Source organism: Triturus cristatus, chromosome 1_2 (genome assembly GCF_964204655.1).
Source record: "Triturus cristatus chromosome 1_2, aTriCri1.1, whole genome shotgun sequence".
NCBI lineage: Eukaryota > Metazoa > Chordata > Amphibia > Caudata > Salamandridae > Triturus > Triturus cristatus.
Window position 1 is genome coordinate 1,010,884,039 of NC_140580.1, and position 21,993 is coordinate 1,010,906,031.

The 21,993-nt window shown below is 48.1% G+C and overlaps 2 protein-coding genes across 4 annotated transcripts in view; both read right to left on the reverse strand.

Moving 5' to 3' along the window:
- The window catches only part of LOC146868591 (ER degradation-enhancing alpha-mannosidase-like protein 3), a 276,166-nt gene that overhangs the window by 199,623 nt on the left and 54,550 nt on the right, over positions 1 to 21,993 (reverse strand). The gene's annotated exons all lie outside the window — the stretch shown is intronic.
- LOC146868592 (uncharacterized) overlaps positions 1,717 to 21,993 on the reverse strand; it is an 895,771-nt gene continuing 875,494 nt past the window's right edge. The window contains exons 2-3 of the mRNA XM_085614209.1: positions 7,857 to 11,919; positions 1,717 to 1,748 (exon numbers count right to left, since the gene is read on the reverse strand). Of these exons, the coding sequence (XP_085470335.1) occupies positions 1,717 to 1,748; positions 7,857 to 9,723 (1,899 nt within the window). The 5' untranslated portion in view covers positions 9,724 to 11,919. The remainder of the gene's footprint in view (positions 1,749 to 7,856; positions 11,920 to 21,993) is intronic.

Sequence of the window (21,993 nt, forward strand, 5' to 3'; positions counted from 1 at the left end):
GAAGCTAACGCGGTTAAGGCGGTTGCCGAAAGCGGATTGCTGGATGCCGTGAGCTGAACTGAAACGAACTGAAGCGAAGCATGGGTTCGGCGGCTGCCGTCTCAGCGGTGGTGGCGGTGGTTTCACGCCCAGTCTCCGGTGGCTGGGGGAAGAGAGCAGGCTCACTGTGATCGGTCTCCGGGCTCAGAGTGATCGCAAAGGCCTGGAGCGGCGACTCTTCGAGGATGGGGCCCAAAAACGCCAACTCCAGCGCGGCTTCCAAAGGTCCAAAGACTCGTGCAGCGCTGCTGCAACTTCGAGCGCAGCGCAACTAACTCTGACTCAGGACCCTACTGGCGTACCGCTGACTGACCGTAACGCACAGAAGGGCATCCGATCCACTAGCGAGTTAGGCCCCAAAGAGCTACAGGATCCCTTGGCCAGCTGCTGTCATGGATGTCGCTGGTTCAAGAATGGCAATTGCGGAGATCTTAAAAAAAAAAAAGCCTGGCTCCAACACAAACATGAATCAAGTTCAGACCCTGCCGATCCCGATCAGCAAGAGCAAGGATACACTTGCCGGTATAGCAAGCATAGTGAAAACGGCAGCAAACTGCTTAGGGACTTTTCCCTCTGCCTTATCTTCTAACGATCATCTGAACCCCCTGTTCGAAAGTACTACAGAGCAACAGCTCAACAATGCCCACGACCAACTCCACGGTTTAGCTGCTTCAGAAGCTGGTGGCTCGGTGGTCGATAATCAGCCCCTTTTAGCAGAAGCTGTCGTAGAGGCGGACTCTTGCGGCTCCGGGGCGAAATTTTACTCTATGTCAGATGTTTCAGTCGTCTCAGAGGGGGAAAGTCTGGATCTTGACTGGGCGGATGACAGAAGCGCAGCGAGTTCTGCACCTTTCGAGGAAGAGGAGACTAGTATATCATTGCAAGAGTGGGGAAATACAGTGCGAAAGGCGCAAGACGTATCCCGCCCCAGTAATCTTTTGCCAGGGAAAGCTATAACTAATGATGGATCACCAATTTTAGAATCTTATACAGACTCTCATACAGCAGTACAAGTCAGTGCGATCACCAACATTACCACAGATCCAAGTCCTAACTTTGAAGAGGTTGATAATGCCATTACACTGACGACAATATATCATGCCATCATGTCGCACCGAGAGGAGACAAAGGCGGAGAGCTTGCGGGTCCAGGGTGCAGTGCGTAAACTACAAAATACGGTTTGACGCGTGGCTAAATCCTGTTCTGAGCTGTCAGCCAGAATGGGAGAAGCTGAAGGAAGAATTTCCTCATTAGAGGATGTGATGGTATCTCAGAAGGCCGATGTTTCTGCCCTTCAATCGACACGCGATGACATAAATTGGAAGTTAACTGACATTGAAAACAGGTCAAGAAGAAATAACCTGCGTATACTTGGTGTCCCCGAGGGATTGGAAGGAAGTGACATTCGGCAGTTCGTGATCGAATTATGTACTGATGCTTTCCCTGAGCTAACTAATTGGAAATGGGAGCTTGAGCTCCAAAGGCTCCATAGATTTCCCTTTCAGGTGCGGGCTGGCTCTAGAGGGGCAGCGGCCAAACCTAGGGCAATCTTGATTTGCTTGAACAATTTTTTACTTCGTGAGCGCTTATATGATCTAGCACGGCCTAACCGTAAGCAGAGAGCTAAAGGTTGTGAGTTTTTTATGTCCCCTGACTACTGTCAGGCCACAGTACAACTTAGATGGCATCTTCGCCAATTAATCTTGCCACTGCAAGCGAAAGGAGCGCAAGCTTTTCTATTAAATCCCACTAAGCTCAAGGTTATAGTTAAAAATAAAACTTCATATTTCACCCATGAGATAGCTGCAAAAGAACTTTTGGGGGCACTGTAAGGGATAATGTGCTTCAGTGAGAACAGTGAAAGCTTCTTCTTCGATAAACTTAGTTTGGTGTATGTGCAGGGAGACAGGGGAGTGGGGGAGCGCTCATTCCTCTCTATCCATCTCCAATAGAGACTATTCAGTCCCTTTGCCTCATTTGGGTGGGTTCAGGGGAAGGTGGGGGGGTATGGGTAGTAGTAGGGAGAGGGAGTGGGGGGGGTCTTGGGGCAAGGAACGTAGGGAACACAGTGGTAGGGTGGAGGCATTCGAAATTGCGCAAGTTATGGTCCATTAATCTTACCTTAGCTATATCTATCTCTTTCGAGTTTCTGGCGGAAGTAAGCTTTATATACACCAATATTTGGGGGCGGTATTTGTGTGGTCTTTCAGATATGATAAAAACAAGCTTTGATTAAAGATGGGTAAAATCGCTATTTGTTCTCGGAATGTATGTGGATTGAACAACAACAAAAAAAAAAAAGAGGGATTATGGCTCAGATTCTTAAAACAATGAGGGTAGAATTGCTATGTATTCAAGAAACACATATTGCATGGAACAACAGGGTCTTCCTCAAAGATCTCAGTCTAGAGCTATTGTGCTGCACACGGCAAGGTTCGAATACAAAAGGTGTTGCTATCCTTAAAAAATACGGGTGGGGGGAATGCAAACGTGTTAAATCTGATCAATTTGGCCGGTGGGCTATTATCGAGATGAGGACAGACGGCCTTCTTTTTACTCTATGCTCATTGTATTGGCCCAATTCCGATGACCCCGATATGCTGAATGATATCAGTATTGAACTGGCCTCGTGGCCTTCTCCCGTAATCCTATGTGGGGATTTTAATTTACATTTGAGAGGAGATGAAAACATTAGTAGTAACATGGAGTATAAGGGGAAAAAGAGTAGGGTTTTTAAGGCTACCAAGGGTCTTCTTAACGATTTTGGTCTAGTAGATGTCTGGTGGCTGAAAAGATCTGATGACCCTGGCCATACATTTTTTTCCGCCCCTCATCAAAAACCTGTTCGATTGGATTATTTTTTTACATCCTTAGAATTATTGACTAACGCTAGGATTGACATTCAACCATGTTGGAAACAGCCCCACTCCCACTCCGCAGGGTGGTGGAGGGCCTTCCCGACACAATGGGGTAGCTTGGCTCGAGTGGTCAGGAAACAGGCGCAGTGCTAAGCATACAATATACCCATACAATAACCATGCGTGCATCCGTTCCAAAAACGACTCTACACCGTAAAAATTATGAAAATATCTTTCTTTATCTTTTTCTCTTAGTTGCTGATTGGGAAAATAAATAACAATCACAATATACAAATTCTTAAATAGAGCAGGTCAAATAAATATTTGCTGTTTGCTGAAATAAATAGGGGTGATCATAAATAACAGGGCATAAATACAAGTGCAATATATACAGACAATTAAATACTTTGAGGGAATAAATACTGTACCAATAAATACTGTACACCAACAAGTCCTGTGGACCTATAAATACAGTGCAGCATTAAATAGATAAGAACTTAATAAATACAGTTTCCCCAATAAATAATTAGAAGTATACAGTAACACTCATGAATCAGATGACACTTCAATACTTAAGGGCTGATTTGGCCCAGGCACAGCTTGTAGGGTGTGGAAGGCTTGGGGGGGGTCCTACTCCCTGGCTGAGGCAAAGGCTGAGGCCTAAACTGAGGTAGATCAAAGGGGGGAATTCCAATGCCCTGGCTTTCCTCTCCACACAACCTCTCTAGGTTAGTCCCAGTTCACCCCAGGCACAGTCAGGTGGGTTTCAGCACCTCCCTAGCCCCTTAGAGTAGTCTCTCAGGTCTCCACAGGGCCTTAGGCGCCCTCTACTCCACTTACTGCCCTTTTCTGATGTTCCGACGCCGCTGGAGTCGTGTCGACGCCGTGAGGCGGTTCCGGTTCGGTCTCGGCGGCCTCGGCACAGTGTCAGTTCTTTGTCGACGCCGGTAGGCGGTTCCGGTCCGATGTCGGTGGCCTCGGTTCGATCTCGACCTCCGATTCGACGGCGTCGGGCAGTCTCTTCACGATGTCGACTTCGGGCGGCTCCGGTCCGATGGCGCTCTCGGCTCCGATGACGTCGGCCGGCCTGGCCTCGCTGTCGACTTCTGGCGACTCCGGGGTGCGATCCTCACCCCCGACCTCCGGTGCTCTTCCTCACAGGTTCCGGGCGACTCCGGAGTGCGATCCTCACTCCCGACCTCCGGTGCTCCTCTACCTCGGTCTCCGACGACTCCGGAGGGCGGACTTCACCCTTCCGATGACGCCGCTCACTCGACCTCGGTTCACTTCCTCCTCGACCTCTGGTATTCTTCACGACCTCCGTCGGCGCCCTCTCACGACCTCAGGCGGCTCCGGGTACGACGTCTGCTACTTCAGTCAGCGCCGCTTCTCCACCTCGGGCTCCAGGTCTTCGGCTACTCGACGCCAGGCTCCAGGGAAACCAGTTCTCAGGTCAGAATCTTGCTGCTTTCTTGGTTCTAAGGCCTGTTCCTGCTGTCCAGGTCCTTAGGAAGGTTTTCTTCTGACTTCTTCCCACACAGGGCTATAGGCTGGGATCCATCAGTAGGGACAAGTATCAAGGGTGGGTTTATGGACCCCACTCCAGGCACAAGTTTCCACCCCTGCTGCTTCACTCCTTCCTCCTTCACTGTTGTGCTCCTCTCTCTTCACCAGTCAGGTGCCAACTGCTAGCTCCAACTGCCAACTGCCTCTCTTATCCTCCCAACATTCTAAACGGTCTCCAACTGTCACAGAGTTCTGGAATCTCCTGGAATGTTCTGGAAGGTGCTGGTAGGTTCCAGTGGATGCTGGTGATGTCACAGGTGGCCACCATTTTGTGCTCCAGGCCCTCAGACAGAAGTTTCAGGGGTAGCTAAAATGGTTCCCTGAATCTGTAGCAACACGAAAAAGTCTGGTGGTTCCCAAAAAGGAAAAATTCAAACAGGGTTTGAGGCAAAAGTGGAACAAAATAAATAATGATGAGGAGGGACCACCCAAAGGGCTGACAGGTCTAACACGCGTCCCCCCCAGCTGAAAGTGGGGAGAGCTACCCAACCCCTTGGGAGTTCTCATCACTAAGGCGGAAATACCTTGAGAGACCGTCTGCATTGGCGTGGTCCACTCCAGGCCGATGTTCCACCTGAAAGTCCATCCCCTGTAGGGAAATAGACCACCTCAACAACTTGGGATTCTCCCCCTTCATCTGCATCAGCCAACGAAGGGGTCTGTGGTCGGTCTGAACCAGGAAGTGCGAGCCAAACAGGTATGGCCGCAACTTCTTCAGAGCCCATACCACTGCAAAGGCTTCACGCTCTATTGCACTCCACTTCTGTTCCCTGGGAAGTAGTCTCTGGGATAGGAAGACCACGGGTTGATCCAGACCCTCTTCGTTGAGTTGCGATAACACTGCCCCAATGCCATGTTCTGATGCATCTGTCTGGACAATGAACTTCTTGGAAAAGTCTGGGGCCCTTAAGACCGGGGCCTCGCACATGGCTTTCTTCAATCTCTCAAAGGCTTGCTGACAAGCCTCCGTCCAGACTACCCGTCGAGGTTGTTTCTTGGACGTGAGCTCTGTGAGAGGGGCTACGATGGTACCGTACCCCTTCACGAAGCGGCGATAGTATCCCGTGAGGCCCAAAAATGCTCGGACCTCAGTCTGTGTCTTGGGGGGTTCCCAGGCCATGATGGCCTCGATCTTCGCCTGGAGGGGTTGCACCGTTCCCCTACCCACCAAGTGTCCAAGGTACACTACCGACCCCTGCCCGATCTGGCACTTGCTGGCCTTGATCGTCAATCCAGCTTGTCTCAGGGCCTGGAGAACAGCTTGCAGGTGACGCAAGTGATCCTCCCAGCTGTTACTGAAGACGGCTATGTCATCCAGATAAGCAGCAGAGAAACTCTCCATTCCGGTGAGGATCTGGTTTACCAGGCGCTGAAACGTGGCAGGTGCGTTCTTGAGCCCAAAGGGCATCACACAGAACTGGTAGTGGCCATTGGGCGTGGAGAAGGCTGACCTTTCCCTTGCTCCATCAGTCAAAGAGATCTGCCAGTACCCAGAGGTAAGGTCAAAGGTACTTAGATATTGGGCAGCTCCCAGCCGGTCAATTAATTCATCCGCCCTAGGGATCGGATGTGCATCAGTCTTTGTCACTGAATTCAGTCCCCGGTAGTCCACACAGAACCTCAGTTCTGGTTGGGCACCCGGTGGTGCAGCTTTTGGTACTAACACCACCGGACTGGACCAGGGGCTGCTAGAAGGTTCGATCACTCCTAGCTCCAGCATCTTAGTGACTTCACTATGAATGCTGGCCTTCACCTTGTCTGACATCCGGTAGATCTTGGACTTCACAGGTGGGCCGTCTCCTGTGTCCACGTCATGGACGCACAGGTGAGTCCTACCCGGGACAAGGGAGAACAACGAAGAGTACTGCCCCAGGACCTGGCGACAGTCCTCCTGCTGTTCAGGAGTGAGAGATGGGGAGAGAATCACTCCCTCCACCGACCCATCCTTTTCCTGAGACGCAAACAGATCAGGGAGAGGCTCGCTTTCCACGTCCTCTCCTCCGTCAGTCACCATCATCAAGATGACTTCGGGCCTCTCGTGGTGGGGTTTGAGGCGGTTGGCATGCAGCACCCGCAGGGGCTGACGAGGGGTCTTCAGGTCCACCAAGTAGGTAGCCTTACCCTTCTTCTCCAACACCTCAAAGGGTCCTGACCAGCGATCCTGGAGGGCACTAAGCTCTCCTGGTTCGATCACCCACACCTTCTGGCCAGGCTCCAACTCCACCGGGTGAGCATTGTGGTCATACCACGCCTTCATTACTGCTTGGCTGGCTTCCAAGTTGTCAGAAGCTTGCTTCCACAACTTAGCCATTTGGCTCCGGAAGGCCAGCATGTAGCTCACCACATCCTGGGGAAGCTTTCTGGGAGTTCTTTCCCATCCGTCTCTCACCAGGTTAAGAGGTCCACGTACAGGGTGCCCATACAGAAGCTCGAAGGGGCTGAAGCCCACTCCCTTCTGTGGCACTTCCCTGTAGGAAAAAAGTAAACAGGGTAGGAGGACGTCCCATTTCCTCCGCAGGCTTTCAGGCAGACTTCTGATCATGCCTTTTAAGGTTTTGTTAAACCTTTCCACTAGACCATTGGTCTGGGGGTGGTAAGGAGTTGTGAACCGGTAGGTCACTCCACACTCCTTCCACATTGCCCGCATATATGCTGACATGAAGTTGGTCCCCCTGTCGGACACAACTTCCTTGGGAAAACCCACTCGGGTAAAGATTCCCATCAGGGCCCTAGCCACAACAGGTGCTGTTATGGTCCTCAGAGGTATTGCCTCTGGGTACCGTGTGGCATGATCCACCAGAACCAGGATAAACCTGTGACCAGCTGTAGTTGGTGGATCTAATGGACCCACAATGTCGATGCCCACCCTTTCAAAGGGGGTGCTAACGACAGGGAGTGGTTCCAGGGGAGCTTTCAGCTTCACCCCTGTTTTCCCACTGGCTTGGCAAGACACACATGTCCGGCAGTAGGTATCGGACGACACTTTCATCTGAGGCCAATAAAAGTGGGGGACAAGACGGGCGAAGGTCTTGTCTTGCCCCAGGTGTCCTGCCAATGGTATCTCGTGAGCCAACTCTAAAAGGAAGGCTCGATAACGTTGAGGAACTACCAAGGCTCGTGACGATCCATGTAGGGGTGCCTTGGGTTCACTGTAGAGGAGGCCATCCTCCCAGTAAACACTGTAGTTCCCTTCAACGTTCCCTGCTGCCTGGGCTTCGGCCTGTCGCCTCAGCCCCTCAAGGGTAGGGCACTCCCTCTGGCCCTGGCAGAATTCCTCCCTGGACGGGCCTCCCTCCACGTGCCACTCGGCCGGGATGGGTAGGTCCTCCAGGTTGGTAACGTCCCCCTCCGCAGACTCCTGGTCCACCACCTCCGGTGGCCTATCCGTCCTACGGGGTGGAGACGCCGAGGCAGGCTCCTCCTGTCCTCGGTTCTTCCCTTGACTGGCAGCTGGCTGGGCCTTTGTTCCAGGCTCCAGCCGGAATGAACTCCCTCTTCGGGTAGTCACGGACCTTGTGCTAACACAGGCCCAGTCAGGTGTACCCAGCATCTCGGTGTGAGTCCGGTATTCCATCTCCTTCCAAGCGTTGTGCTCCATGTCATTGCCCAGCAGACAATCGACTGGCACGGCAGGGCTTACGGCAACTCGAAGTGAACCTGCAACCCCCCCCCATTCAAAGGGAACCTCAGCCACGGGATAGTGGCCGGTTCTGCCGTCAGCCATCGCGGCTGGGTGGAGTACATCGGGAATGACTTGCTCTGGAGACACCAGTTGGCTACGTACCATAGTCATACTGGCTCCTGTGTCTCTCAGAGCCTCCCCTCTTTGGCCATTGATGGTGATCCACTGCCCATACTTTGCAGTATTTGCGGGCACCTGGATCTTAGGAACCATCTCCCGTTCTCCCAGGGACACTAAAGTGACACCCGCCCACTCCCTTCCCTTAGTTAAGGGCATCTCCTCCCCGAGCACTACACTAGCTACTCCGGGGGGCTTTCCTCCAGTGGGAGGGGGTGAGCGTTTCTGACACTTCGGATCTCCTTTATAGTGTCCAACGCCACCGCACTCGTAGCAATGGAAAACCCTTGGCTGCTGACTCTGGCCAGGATTAGGGTTTCTGGGTGGGCTAGCCTTAGAGGTGAATCCTGTTCCCTTCCCTTGGAAGTTATTTTGGGGGCCTTTGGAGAACTCCTTTTTCTTTTCCCCTCCTTCTTTCTTCTGGGGGGCGCCCTGTCCGGCCTTTTGAGTATCCCCTCCAGTCCCCCTTGTGGACACCCGGGTACTAGCCCAAATGTCCGCCTCCTCAGCAAGCTTCCGGGGACTGGTCAGCTTGCTATCCACCAGGTGTTGCCGCAGTTCAGGGAAACATTTCTCGAGTAGGTGTTCCTTCAACACTAGGTCAAACAGCTCCTCGTAGTTCCTTACTTCACTGCCCTGATTCCAACCTTCCAGTGCCTTCTTTGCATAGTCCAGGAAGTCCACCCAATTCTGTGTGCCCAGTTTGTGACTACCCCTGAACTTCTGTCTGTACTTTTCCGGAGTAAGTCCAAACTTCCTGATGAGCGCCAGTTTCATGGTGGGGTAGTGGGTTTGCTCATCCTCTTCGAGGGCCAATAAAGCATCCCTACCAGCTGGAGGCATGTATTTATACAGCCCCCCTCCCCAATACTTCGCTGGAACCCCATGGGCCCTCAATGAGACCTCATAGGCTGCTAGCCACTTGGCGATGTCGTCACCTGCCCCATAGCTCGCTACAATGTCCTTTGGCAGGTAAGGTTTGGATTCCCTGGTGGACTCTTGGTTTTGGCTGCCACCATTGGGAACAGGTTGTGCCCCGATTCGCAAAATCTGAAGATCTATTTCTTTCAGGCGCAATTCATGGGCCATCCTCTGCTCCTCCTTTTCCTTCTCCAGCTTTGCTAAGTCCCAGGTGAGCTGTCTTTTCTCCCTCCGGTCTGCTAACTCCACTTCAGACAAGCCCCCGCTAGAGGCACGGCTGCCCCCCCTAGAAAGTGTCCTGGGCCCTGCGGACAGGTTCCCCACCTCAGGTTGGTACATCTCAGCCCCCTCGGGGTCAGGCTCTCCATCCCTGTCTTCTTCCTCAGCCTTGCTTTCTCTGCGTGCCTCCCCCCAAGCCCTTAAGCTGGTTTGAAGTGCACCCTTCTTTGCTCCTGGGGGACAGTACACCCCCTCTCGCTGGCAAAACTCCCTGAGTTGGGCCACAGTGTACGTGTCTAGATTTTCAAGAACAAACTCCATCTTGCCCACTCAGGTTAGAGGACAGGTTTTGTGCAGTAACAATGCAGGGGGGTACCTTTAGTAATACCTCCTCCCACCACCAGAGTAAATTTGGAAAAAACAAAAACCCACAATTAGGAAGGCCGCTTTGAGAAAACTCCCGGTGTAGGCCTATGGACTACCCACCGTTATTGTTGAGTATATGTAGGCACAGCTCTATCCCACCACTGAACACCAATTTATGTTGGAAACAGCCCCACTCCCACTCCGCAGGGTGGTGGAGGGCCTTCCCGACACAATGGGGTAGCTTGGCTCGAGTGGTCAGGAAACAGGCGCAGTGCTAAGCATACAATATACCCATACAATAACCATGCGTGCATCCGTTCCAAAAACGACTCTACACCGTAAAAATTATGAAAATATCTTTCTTTATCTTTTTCTCTTAGTTGCTGATTGGGAAAATAAATAACAATCACAATATACAAATTCTTAAATAGAGCAGGTCAAATAAATATTTGCTGTTTGCTGAAATAAATAGGGGTGATCATAAATAACAGGGCATAAATACAAGTGCAATATATACAGACAATTAAATACTTTGAGGGAATAAATACTGTACCAATAAATACTGTACCAATAAATACTGTACACCAACAAGTCCTGTGGACCTATAAATACAGTGCAGCATTAAATAGATAAGAACTTAATAAATACAGTTTCCCCAATAAATAATTAGAAGTATACAGTAACACTCATGAATCAGATGACACTTCAATACTTAAGGGCTGATTTGGCCCAGGCACAGCTTGTAGGGTGTGGAAGGCTTGGGGGGGGTCCTACTCCCTGGCTGAGGCAAAGGCTGAGGCCTAAACTGAGGTAGATCAAAGGGGGGAATTCCAATGCCCTGGCTTTCCTCTCCACACAACCTCTCTAGGTTAGTCCCAGTTCACCCCAGGCACAGTCAGGTGGGTTTCAGCACCTCCCTAGCCCCTTAGAGTAGTCTCTCAGGTCTCCACAGGGCCTTAGGCGCCCTCTACTCCACTTACTGCCCTTTTCTGATGTTCCGACGCCGCTGGAGTCGTGTCGACGCCGTGAGGCGGTTCCGGTTCGGTCTCGGCGGCCTCGGCACAGTGTCAGTTCTTTGTCGACGCCGGTAGGCGGTTCCGGTCCGATGTCGGTGGCCTCGGTTCGATCTCGACCTCCGATTCGACGGCGTCGGGCAGTCTCTTCACGATGTCGACTTCGGGCGGCTCCGGTCCGATGGCGCTCTCGGCTCCGATGACGTCGGCCGGCCTGGCCTCGCTGTCGACTTCTGGCGACTCCGGGGTGCGATCCTCACCCCCGACCTCCGGTGCTCTTCCTCACAGGTTCCGGGCGACTCCGGAGTGCGATCCTCACTCCCGACCTCCGGTGCTCCTCTACCTCGGTCTCCGACGACTCCGGAGGGCGGACTTCACCCTTCCGATGACGCCGCTCACTCGACCTCGGTTCACTTCCTCCTCGACCTCTGGTATTCTTCACGACCTCCGTCGGCGCCCTCTCACGACCTCAGGCGGCTCCGGGTACGACGTCTGCTACTTCAGTCAGCGCCGCTTCTCCACCTCGGGCTCCAGGTCTTCGGCTACTCGACGCCAGGCTCCAGGGAAACCAGTTCTCAGGTCAGAATCTTGCTGCTTTCTTGGTTCTAAGGCCTGTTCCTGCTGTCCAGGTCCTTAGGAAGGTTTTCTTCTGACTTCTTCCCACACAGGGCTATAGGCTGGGATCCATCAGTAGGGACAAGTATCAAGGGTGGGTTTATGGACCCCACTCCAGGCACAAGTTTCCACCCCTGCTGCTTCACTCCTTCCTCCTTCACTGTTGTGCTCCTCTCTCTTCACCAGTCAGGTGCCAACTGCTAGCTCCAACTGCCAACTGCCTCTCTTATCCTCCCAACATTCTAAACGGTCTCCAACTGTCACAGAGTTCTGGAATCTCCTGGAATGTTCTGGAAGGTGCTGGTAGGTTCCAGTGGATGCTGGTGATGTCACAGGTGGCCACCATTTTGTGCTCCAGGCCCTCAGACAGAAGTTTCAGGGGTAGCTAAAATGGTTCCCTGAATCTGTAGCAACACGAAAAAGTCTGGTGGTTCCCAAAAAGGAAAAATTCAAACAGGGTTTGAGGCAAAAGTGGGACAAAATAAATAATGATGAGGAGGGACCACCCAAAGGGCTGACAGGTCTAACAAACCAAAAATAATATCTGACCACAATCCAATTATTCTTGAATTAGAGGTAGAAACATTGTATATATCAGGAACAAATGTCTAAGTGGATAGTGGAGTTTTTTTTATTTAATCGTGGATCTGCTCCAATTGGTATGATATGGGACGCTTTCAAGGCCGGGGTGCGGGGGGGAGTCCCTTAGTTATTCGATCAATAAACAACGTAGAATGAAGGCAGAACAGGAGGAGGAGTTGAACAAACTGAGAGTCTTAGAAGTTAAGTTTATGTTGACTCTTACTACTACTCAGGATTATGATCAAATAGCAAAAGACTTGGCTGTTCAAAAAAATGAGGGTTTATCAAAACTTCGCTACTAAGTTAGCGGCCCAAATTGCGGTACATCGTTCGGACTTATATGAGGTGGGAGAAAATTTGGGGCGGCTACTTGCTAAAAGATTACGGCAGAAAGAGGTGGCTAGGAGGGTGGATTCAATCCAGGGTGAAGATGGGCAAATCCATACAGAACCCACAAAAGTCTTGGAGATTTTTAATAATTTTTATACTCAGCTGTACTTAAATGAAGATATTACTGATATAGAAGGCAAACTTGTAGGGTTCTGGGGAGATAATGAGATCCTTAAATTAACTCCAGAACAAAAAGAAGAGCTAGAGGCCGATATCTCTAATGAGGAATTGGAGGCAGCAATCTTATCCCTTGCGGTAGGTAAGGCGGTGGGCCCAGATGGGATCCCCCTGGAATTCTTTAGAACATTTTTGTCGGTTCTTAAAGATGAATTGCTGGCAACGTTTTTAAGTACTCAAAAGGGATTACCCCCTCCGTCCTGGCAGAAATCAATAATAAAAGTGTTCCTAAAAAAAGACAAACCTCCTGTGTTACCCTCCTCTTACAGACCTATTTAATTAATCAATGACGACAGCAAAATGTATTCCAAAGTCTTAGCTGTTCGTCTGTTGAGTATTATTTCCACCCTCGTTTCACCACTTCAGCATGGGTTCATTCCTGGCCGCAATACGACTGATCACGTTCGTCGTGTGATAGCATTAATGGACTGGGCAGAAGCTACGAAGACCCCTATTGGAATCATCCTGTTGGATGCCGAGAAGGCATTCGACAGGGTGTCGTGGCCATTTCTTTGGGAGGTCTTGCGTTTGAACGGATTTGGACCGGGCATAATCCAAGCTATTAAGTCACTATATCAATTACCTACTGCGTGTATACGCCCGTCTGGTAGAGAGTCAGAATCTTTCACAATTAGTCGCGGAATGCAGCAAGGCTGCCCAAGCTCACCTTTATTATTTGCCTTATACATTGATTTATTTTTGTCTAAATTAAATCAGTCTAACGACATTAAAACTGTGAAGGTGTGTGACATTAGGTATAGAGCTTTGGCATATGCAGACGATATTGTTATTCTCACTACTGATATTCCATCTGCCCTATCAACAACTGAAGACCTTGCCTCGCAGTATGGGCTACTGTCTGGCTATAAATTAAACCTAACTAAAACTCAGATTTTATGTGTTGGGGGTAACCCTCCGGACGGCATCTCTACCCTCTCGGAAGCTACCTATTTGGGAATCAAGCGGTGTTCACCCGTTAATAAGATTCCTGAAATTAACTTGAACCCAGTATTAGATAAGTTTACTCTAGAGAGAATAAACAATCTTCATTTGTCACTGCATGGAAGGTCAAATGTCTTAAAGATGCTTGTGTTGCCCAAACTTCTATATCTGTTCAAAACCATTCCACTTGAATTCCCAGTTATATATTTTAAAAGGCTTGAGAATATTAGTTCTAGGTTTTTATGGGACCATAAAAGGCACAGAAGGGCATACAAAAAGATGGTGCTCCCTAGAACTTCGGGAGGCTGGGGGATTCCGTATTTTTTGTTTTATTATTGGGCGGCAGCTCTGCAATTCATGTCCCCTCTGGTTGTTGGAGAAAGGGCTAAGCTGTTGCCCTGCCATAGCCCATCAATCTACGAATTTGGATTGGGTGAAGAGGCAAATTGCTGCTTGGTAAAATTTGCTGAACCCAGCTATTACAAAAAAACGAAGTTCAAAATGTATAAGGCTGCCTTTGCTGTTTGGAGGAGAGTTAAGCGGCATCTAGGTCTCCCGAACATAAATGCCTATATCTCTTTTGAGGCTGCAGGTATACTTCCTTTAATTTTTCGAGACTACACTATTACTAGGTGGACGCAGAAGGGGATCTCCCGCTTAGGAGATCTGTCTAGACGGCCAATTCTTATCTTTTACAGAGTTAAAACTACAATATGGTTTATCAAAACAGGATTTCTTTAAATATTTGAAAATCCGTAGTTTTTTTTTTTAATACATTAGTCCCAGGTGTTTTGCACCAATTTTGAAAAAATCCTTTAATAGAACAGCTGGGGAAAGGTATGCCCATCGTTTTTTTTTTTTATTCTATTTTGATAAAGCTATTGCCAGACGACTTACAGTATTGTCAGGAAAAGTGGGCAAGGAAGTTAAATACAGAAAGAATTGCGTTAAATACTTCTATTGCCTTGGCAAATTAAGTATTAATGACTGGTAGGATGCGTGCACAACATTATATGGCTATTTACGATTTATATTATACACCGGGTAAGATTGCTAAATGGGGTACAGGGCCAGGAACCAAATGTAATAGGTGTGGTACTCCAGCTGCAGATGCTGTGCATATGTTCTACTCGTGTTCCAAACTGGTGGATCTCCTATCTTTAATTCAATCCTTTCTGGCAGTATTAGTGGGATCACCAGTCCGTATTACTGGGGCGATGGTATTGATAGGAATTAAAACAGAACCTGAAGCGCAAATAAGACCCAAGTCTATAACTTCCTTCCTGTTTATTTGCATGGCGAGCCTGCGCGCTTGTATCACGAAAGATTGGATCTCCCCAGATCCTCCGTCATCTTCTGCTTGGAGGGCTAGACTTCTGGCGACCTTTAATTTGGAATCTGCAATTTATAAGACAATGGGATACAGAAAGAGAGTAAAGGGGACAAAAAAATGGGCGGCGGTTGCAGAATGGATTGAAGAGCCTGTAAGATAGGGTATATTGTTTGTCACAATCCCGCTTGATTAACATCCATTGCTAGGGTCTGCTCTATTTTTATCTCTATTTAGTTTCCCAGGGCTCGCTATTCTTTTTTTTTTTGTATGTAGAATTTTGCCCTGTCTATTCACTTTATCTGTTTCATATGTCTGTTTTGGTCGCCACCTATACAATGTTGTAGATATTGAAATGTGAATGTTCCTTGCATAAAAAAAAAAAGACTGCAACTTACCAAGCACTTCTTTGTCACCCTTCCATGTGAAGGGTGAGAGTATGTCTATGGTCGGAGCCATGACCAAACTAGGGCTCACCCAACCTGGAGCACGTTTGCCCTTAGGAGTACAAGAAGGGACAGAGAGAATCCTCAAAATGTTTGGCCTACTACGGCCTAGCAAGAGTAGGTAGACTTTGTTCCATTTAAAGATTGTGTAGCTTCAGCTCAGGTTGCCAACATTGTTTGCTTCTACACTTCTTTCCTCGCTCAACAGATGTATTTGTACAGCAGCAGACTATCTCTTACAAGGTAAGGAGCTGCTACTCATTTCACCATCTCTCCTTCTTGCCCATTTTACATAATTTTTCTTGTCTTACAGTATTTCTGCCTTGCACATGTTGCAATAAGAATGACAGGACTTTTTTGGATTTTACCCTTTTAAGGTTGAGTCTACCATTGTCAGCTTACCAACACTTAAATGTGGCTCAAAGCCCACCCAATGCTTACCATTGGTTGAATTATTTGTCATTGCCATTTGCTTGCTTCTTATTCCGTGGCTTGCCTTGTGTCTGTCCCTAGCATAGCTTTTTTACTTGTGTTTTTCCATTGCTCACTTTTTGGGAACTCATTTGTTCCATTTGCTTAAGCACTCCACAAGAGTGCACATATTTTCCAGCTGTCTCCCTAGCGTGCTTCTCTTCCTCGACCTGTGCGCGTGTTGCTCTCTCTCGCCATGTGCTTCTTTGGACCACAAGTTGTTCTCTCTTACCCCTGTGCTTCTCCCCACTTACTAGCTCCACTTCAGCACTGGCTTGCCCATATGCTTCGCCACCCCCCTGCGTTCCATGCTGCTCTCTTTCTTGTGTACTTCTCTCCCCACCCTCTGTGTTGCCTACCCCACTTTCCGCGTTGCCTTCTCCCACCTACTTTTGAAATGAAAACACAACACTTATTTTTCTTTTTAATTTATTTAACGATCCATATTGGATCAGTTAATTTAAAAAAAAAAAAAGCATGTGTCATATTGTAGGCAACCGCATATGTGGTGATGCATGCGCTCACCCAGAAAATGACACCGCTGTAGCGGTCGCATCATAACCCCTTTTTAGGTGGAGTCTGGGCAGCGCATGCACTGCTGCGAGGCATGCAGTATTTGAGTATTCACTTGAAGCTCCGCCCATATTTTTCATTGGCTTGTGTCACTATCCTTTGTAAATGCTGGCTTCTGATTCGTAAATAAGCTTGTTAGTCCCTCCTTAGTACCGCCCTGTCTTCATTTGTAACCTCCCATGAGGACTACCCCTTTTACTTTGGTTGTTACACGGTACCTGTTATTTAGTCTGTAAGCACTATTTTCGACATGCGCTGGTTCAGCTGGTTTTGAAAGCAGCGGGCACGCTGTGCTTTAGCTTAAAAAAATGGTGGCCTGCTGGCTGTCCAATATTATTTGTCCTCTTACAGCACGGCACCCGCTTTCATATTACCAACACAGGCTCCGCGCTTTAATCACCCATAACGTCCACACTACCATCCCACGCAGCTCTTCTTTCACTGCCACCGGGACCTCCGTTTCTTTTCAAACATAGGTGGTAGCGCATCCGGGCCGGTCGTCGGAGCGGTATTCACCCCTCAGGCCGGATAAACTATGGGCAGGTTATGCAAAATGAGTGCTGCATTCCCTGGAGGGCACAGAACAGCTCCCTGCCAAGCCTGTTCAACAACTCTCTTTCTGCTGCCTGTCCTCTGAGCCTCTGGCAGGACGAAAGCAGAGCCTTCCTCTGCTTCCAGTATTCATGTAAGGGAGCGTGTCCGGCAAAGTAACGCCCGCCTTTCCGGCTCAGCTTTCAAACAAGCATTTGCAATGCAATAAGTCTCGCATTTACGCGAGTTTAAGCTAGTGGCATTGACAATGCCTTTTATTTAAGTTTTAAAAACCAAAACATAAACAAAAGGCATTGTCATTTACAATGCCAATAGCTCAAACTCACGTAAATACGAGACCTATTGCATTGCAAATGCTTGTTTTCTCTTTAGCCATGCTGCTCAGCTCCAGGGACTCTATGCAGGATTGCTCTGAAGCATTGGCAAAGCCAATCCGTCCCAAAGGCGTCCCTATTATCTTTGCCAATCTTTGTTTATTATGCACACGCAGAAAACACCCCAACTTCTCCCTCCAACCATGACCCTGTGCCCCAAGACAAGTTATGGTGAGAGCCCCTCTGGGCACACATGCACCACACCAAGAGAAGGATCACAACTAATGCAACCCTCTGGCAACCACGCACTCCCCAACAGTGTAGTGTGTTATTAATTCGAAAATCCACAATGGGGTGGAAATCAGTAACCGCTACAATACAATAATTCTAACAGATTATGTTGATATGTATTTATGATCTCTAATAAATGAAAGGCTGAATCGGGGCTGATAAGGTGGAACCTGTGTTGTGCAGGACCCACATACATCTCTACAGTAGATGCGTTAACCAGCTGCAAGGATGTACAAAGAACCCATATCTTTTCCACAACATAATGATCTCTTCTGAGAAGCGGTGGCGTGGGGTGTTACACAATCGCAACGGACCCAGCTGCGCGAGTGGCTATTGCCCGGCAGCGAAGGGGATTGCATGAGGGTTGCATGCTATCCTGTCTCCGATGCATTATGTCGGGCACGCCTTGTTCCCCCACTAATTGTATTCCCACTGGCTTGGGAACCGAGCCACGGCGCTGCGCTAAGATGGGTCCATGTGCAGGCCCCTGGCTGCTCCTCCGAGACTCTCTGGACAGGGTAATGGGGCCTCCCTGGGGAGCCCCTGGGCAGCTTTCCTTTCTTCGTGGTTTCCACCTATTACATCACCTCCCATGACGTGCGGTAACGGAAGGGCTGCTCACAACAACAGCGTCTGAGCTAAACCCACTGCTGAGGACAGCGTGGGTCAGAGTGTGGCGGGACCTGTAGACAGAGCTCGCGCCTCGCGTCAGAGATTCGAGCGAGCCTGCGAAGGTGCGCCTCTGTGCACGCGTCATTGTCACTCGCTGGCTTTAAGTGGCGCAGCCCAGAACAGCATACCGATCAGCATTCTGTAACCACAAATAGGTAGGATTTTCTAGTTTAAAACCTGTAATTAATATAATGACAACTTCAGTAAAAGTTACACCACACAAACTGTGCCTCGAAGGTGGCGTGAAAGAAATCCTTACATGCTAGGTGGCCCAGATCTGTGAGTTCTGACACAGAGGGCAGGTCCCATGGGAGGAAAAAAATGACAAACAAATGACATGTGTGCGCTGTGGCCCCTTTTAGCCCCGCGAACACATCTATTTCTGGATTTCAAAAATGTTAATTGATTTACAAAATAAAGTACAATACAATTTGCACAGTGGAGATGCCGAAACAGGTGTTTATAGTGGTATAACTTGATTGCATAAGTATGTACTTTACCATGCAGATGAACAGCATGGAGTAACAATTAATGGGCGGAAGTAAGTAATTCTGATCGAGACCGCTCGCCGCAGGTTCCTCACTTTTAGAATATTCCTCAGGAAGCAAACTGGATCTGGAAACTTTTCAGCAATGTTTCTGCACGCAGGAAGGTGGTGCCTTGTGGCACTGACGCAGCTCCGGAAAATGACACATGGAGCCTATATAGGTGCCACTCCTGCGTCTGATGTCAGTTCGTGCTTTTCACGCCTCCTGTCACAGACCAGGAGCTTTTCTCAACTCTCAGAGGCGACCTTTCTCGGTTTTTCTTCAACCTTCCAGTGTGCAAAGGATGTCTCTCCCTAAAACAACAGGTATTAAGAGCCCTGTAATGACTGATGCCAGCAGGTGTCTGTGACAGATCCCCGCCAGGTTCGCCTGTAGTATCTGAGGTTGTGCAGCGATTCAAAGCCCTGCAGAGACTGTGCATCAATGAACCAGAAGGCCAACATGGTGACAATTAGAGAAACATCTGTATGGCAGCTAGCTCGAAAGCTCCGGGACCGGTGTAGACCTCCCTTGTATCATGTTATTCTCTCTAATGGATTCTAACAATGGTTCAACCAAAGTAGCAGCAGGGATTAAGAGCAACTCTGCCTACTCTTCTAATGCAAAGGTAAATGTTTGGATACAATTCCATTGATTAAGTCTCTGGCTGGTGGTTGATAGTATGAGGCCATGCACATGCCTGGAGAAGTCATAGCTAAACTCAAACTTCCACTGTGCTACCTCCAAGAATGTCCAAGACACCTAGTCTAAGGCCTTTTCATAGTTTAGAGCCACAACGACTGCTGGAGCGGAGACCAGGTTTGCCTTTTCAAGAATGTGCAAACAGATTATAATATCACTTGTGAATTTGCTCCTCAAAAGCCAGCCTGTAATGGGCAGATCAAAACCAGCACCGCCTTCCCAGTCTATTAGCTAAGATTTTCGGGTACACCTTGTAGTCAGTATGTACGAGCTATATTGGTTTGTAGCTTTGCTGGGGTGAAAAGACTCCATTCCCTCCTTGGGTATCTCTAGTATTGAGGCATTTGTCACACTACAGTGAGCCTTACCATTCTCTCTAAAATGGTGAAATCGATCCGATAGTGGATCTATAATGTCATTCATAAAGTGTTCACAGAATGATGCTGTAGAGGATGCTCTGCGTCTGGAGCACAACACCAAATATACCTATGCAGTGCAGAGCGTCAGTAATTGTAGCAGCTGTTCCAAGCATGCACTTTACTAAACTATACCGCTTTCAGACACTAACTGGTAATGCAATTGTACACTGTTTTCATGTGCCTCCTTTCTTAACTGTACTGTGTGTCTAATTATGCATTATGTTTATTTCTAATAAATCTTATACTTTCTAAGATTACTTTTGATGGCCTAGCTATTAGTAATTGTATGATGTCCATATAGCATTCAGACTTAGTGATTTAGGTCTTTGTACTTCCTAGCTCTAGATTTCACTTATTTTACAAGATTCCACCTTTTGGTAAGGAGCTGTGTAGCCAGTCTCGGTCAAGATTGTGCTTTAGTAAAAATATGCAAGAAACAAAATAAAGGAAAAGCCAGTCAGTCAGTCAAAAAAACTTTATTTCGGCTATAAAGCCATAAAAGCACAAGTAGTTATAACATTACATACTTTGCAATATATTATAATACACAATTATAGAAAGCTAAAAAGGTTGTACAAAATACCATTGGCAGAATCAGGTATAAAATGCTACAGTTTTGTAGTAATGTATTCTGGCCCCCCTACTACACATCGCACTATGGTTGAGATCCTTATGTATCAACTAAAACCAAATTGTCTTATAAACAGAACTTTAAAAACAATTAAAAGCAATTCGGGTATAGGAGATTTTTTGTTTTTTCTTAGTTTAAAAAAAAAAATACTTTTAAAAAACCAACAAACAAAAAACACATCACCCTAGAATGAGATATGTACAGATTTGATTCAGCAGCACATCTAACAAGACAACACAGTTGAACTGTGTAGTTTCTAATCCCCAGGTTTCTGCAAAGTTGGAGGACCCACTTAGACCTTCTATAGGCCGGACAGAAGAGTATAACATGAAGTTCTGTTTCATCTGACAAAGTACACCCAGGGCAATCTAGTTTAATAGCTCCCTTCCATTTGTTTGTAAATGCGTGGAGCGGGAGCGTCCCGTGTCTAAATTGTAAAAAATAATTTCTTTGCTGTAAAAAATAATTTCTTTGCCATAAATGGTTGGATGCTGTCCAGGGCCAACTCCAGCTTGTATTCTTGTTTAACGTCCAGGAACCTTGATGTCAGGCAGCATGAATTTATGCTCTGGGACAAAAGAACAAATTTGTGTGCTTTAAAAGCAAGGAGTAAGGACTTTTTAGAGAGGATGGGGCAGGTCTCTTCAGGGGTTAGCCATATGTTTGCCATCCCCAGTACATGGCATGTACACCTGATGTGGGACAGCCATGGTAGATTTCCTGCTCCCAAAATAGACATAACATCCTTCAACTCCTCCCTATAGGATTCTAACTCAGGCGTGCTCCATAAGCGACGCCAAAATAAAAGTGGGTGAGAGGCAATTAAATCAGCAATAGGTCCTATGCCCAAATCCATACTTAGTGGAGTTAATGGGGTGCTTTTTGGGAGACCTAACAGCTGCCTAATAAAAGTGTTCTCTGTTACAGATAAGATGTTGGACGGGCGATGACCCCATAGTTCAGCTCCATATATTGAAGTTCCCCTTGCTTGAGTCTTGTAGATTTCTGCTGGTGGGCCAACCACTTTCGGAGTACAGTTTTTATGTACTTTTAAAATACCCCCTATAGACTGTCAATTTTAGATTTGCTTTCTTTATTTGGGTCCCCCAATCCATTTTATCATTGAGGGTGAGGCCCAAATAATCAAAAATGGACACCCTCTCTAAAGGCCTGCCTTCCATTTGGGGGTGCGGGCAGTTACTAGTGTTGGCATGAAAGACCATATATTTTGTTTTCTGGAGATTTATCTCCAAGTCCCTCTTCCTGCAAAATAAGCTGAACTCGTGAATCTATATGGTGAATCTATATCCTTCACTGCCAGTAGAGTTTCGATTAACCCATTTAAAAAGAGGGAGAACAGGGTTGGCGCTAAGACACATCCCTGTCTCACCCCCTTCGACAGGGAAAGGAGCTGTCAATTGCCCTTTCTTACCATATCTAATCCTCGCATAGGTGCCTTCGTGTAAGCGCTTCAGCTGCTGGCAAAGGTATACTGGCAGTCCCATATCAAGGAGTAAGCCCCATAGCTGGTCGCGCTGCACCATATCAAAAGCGGACTGGAGATCCACAAAGGTTAGG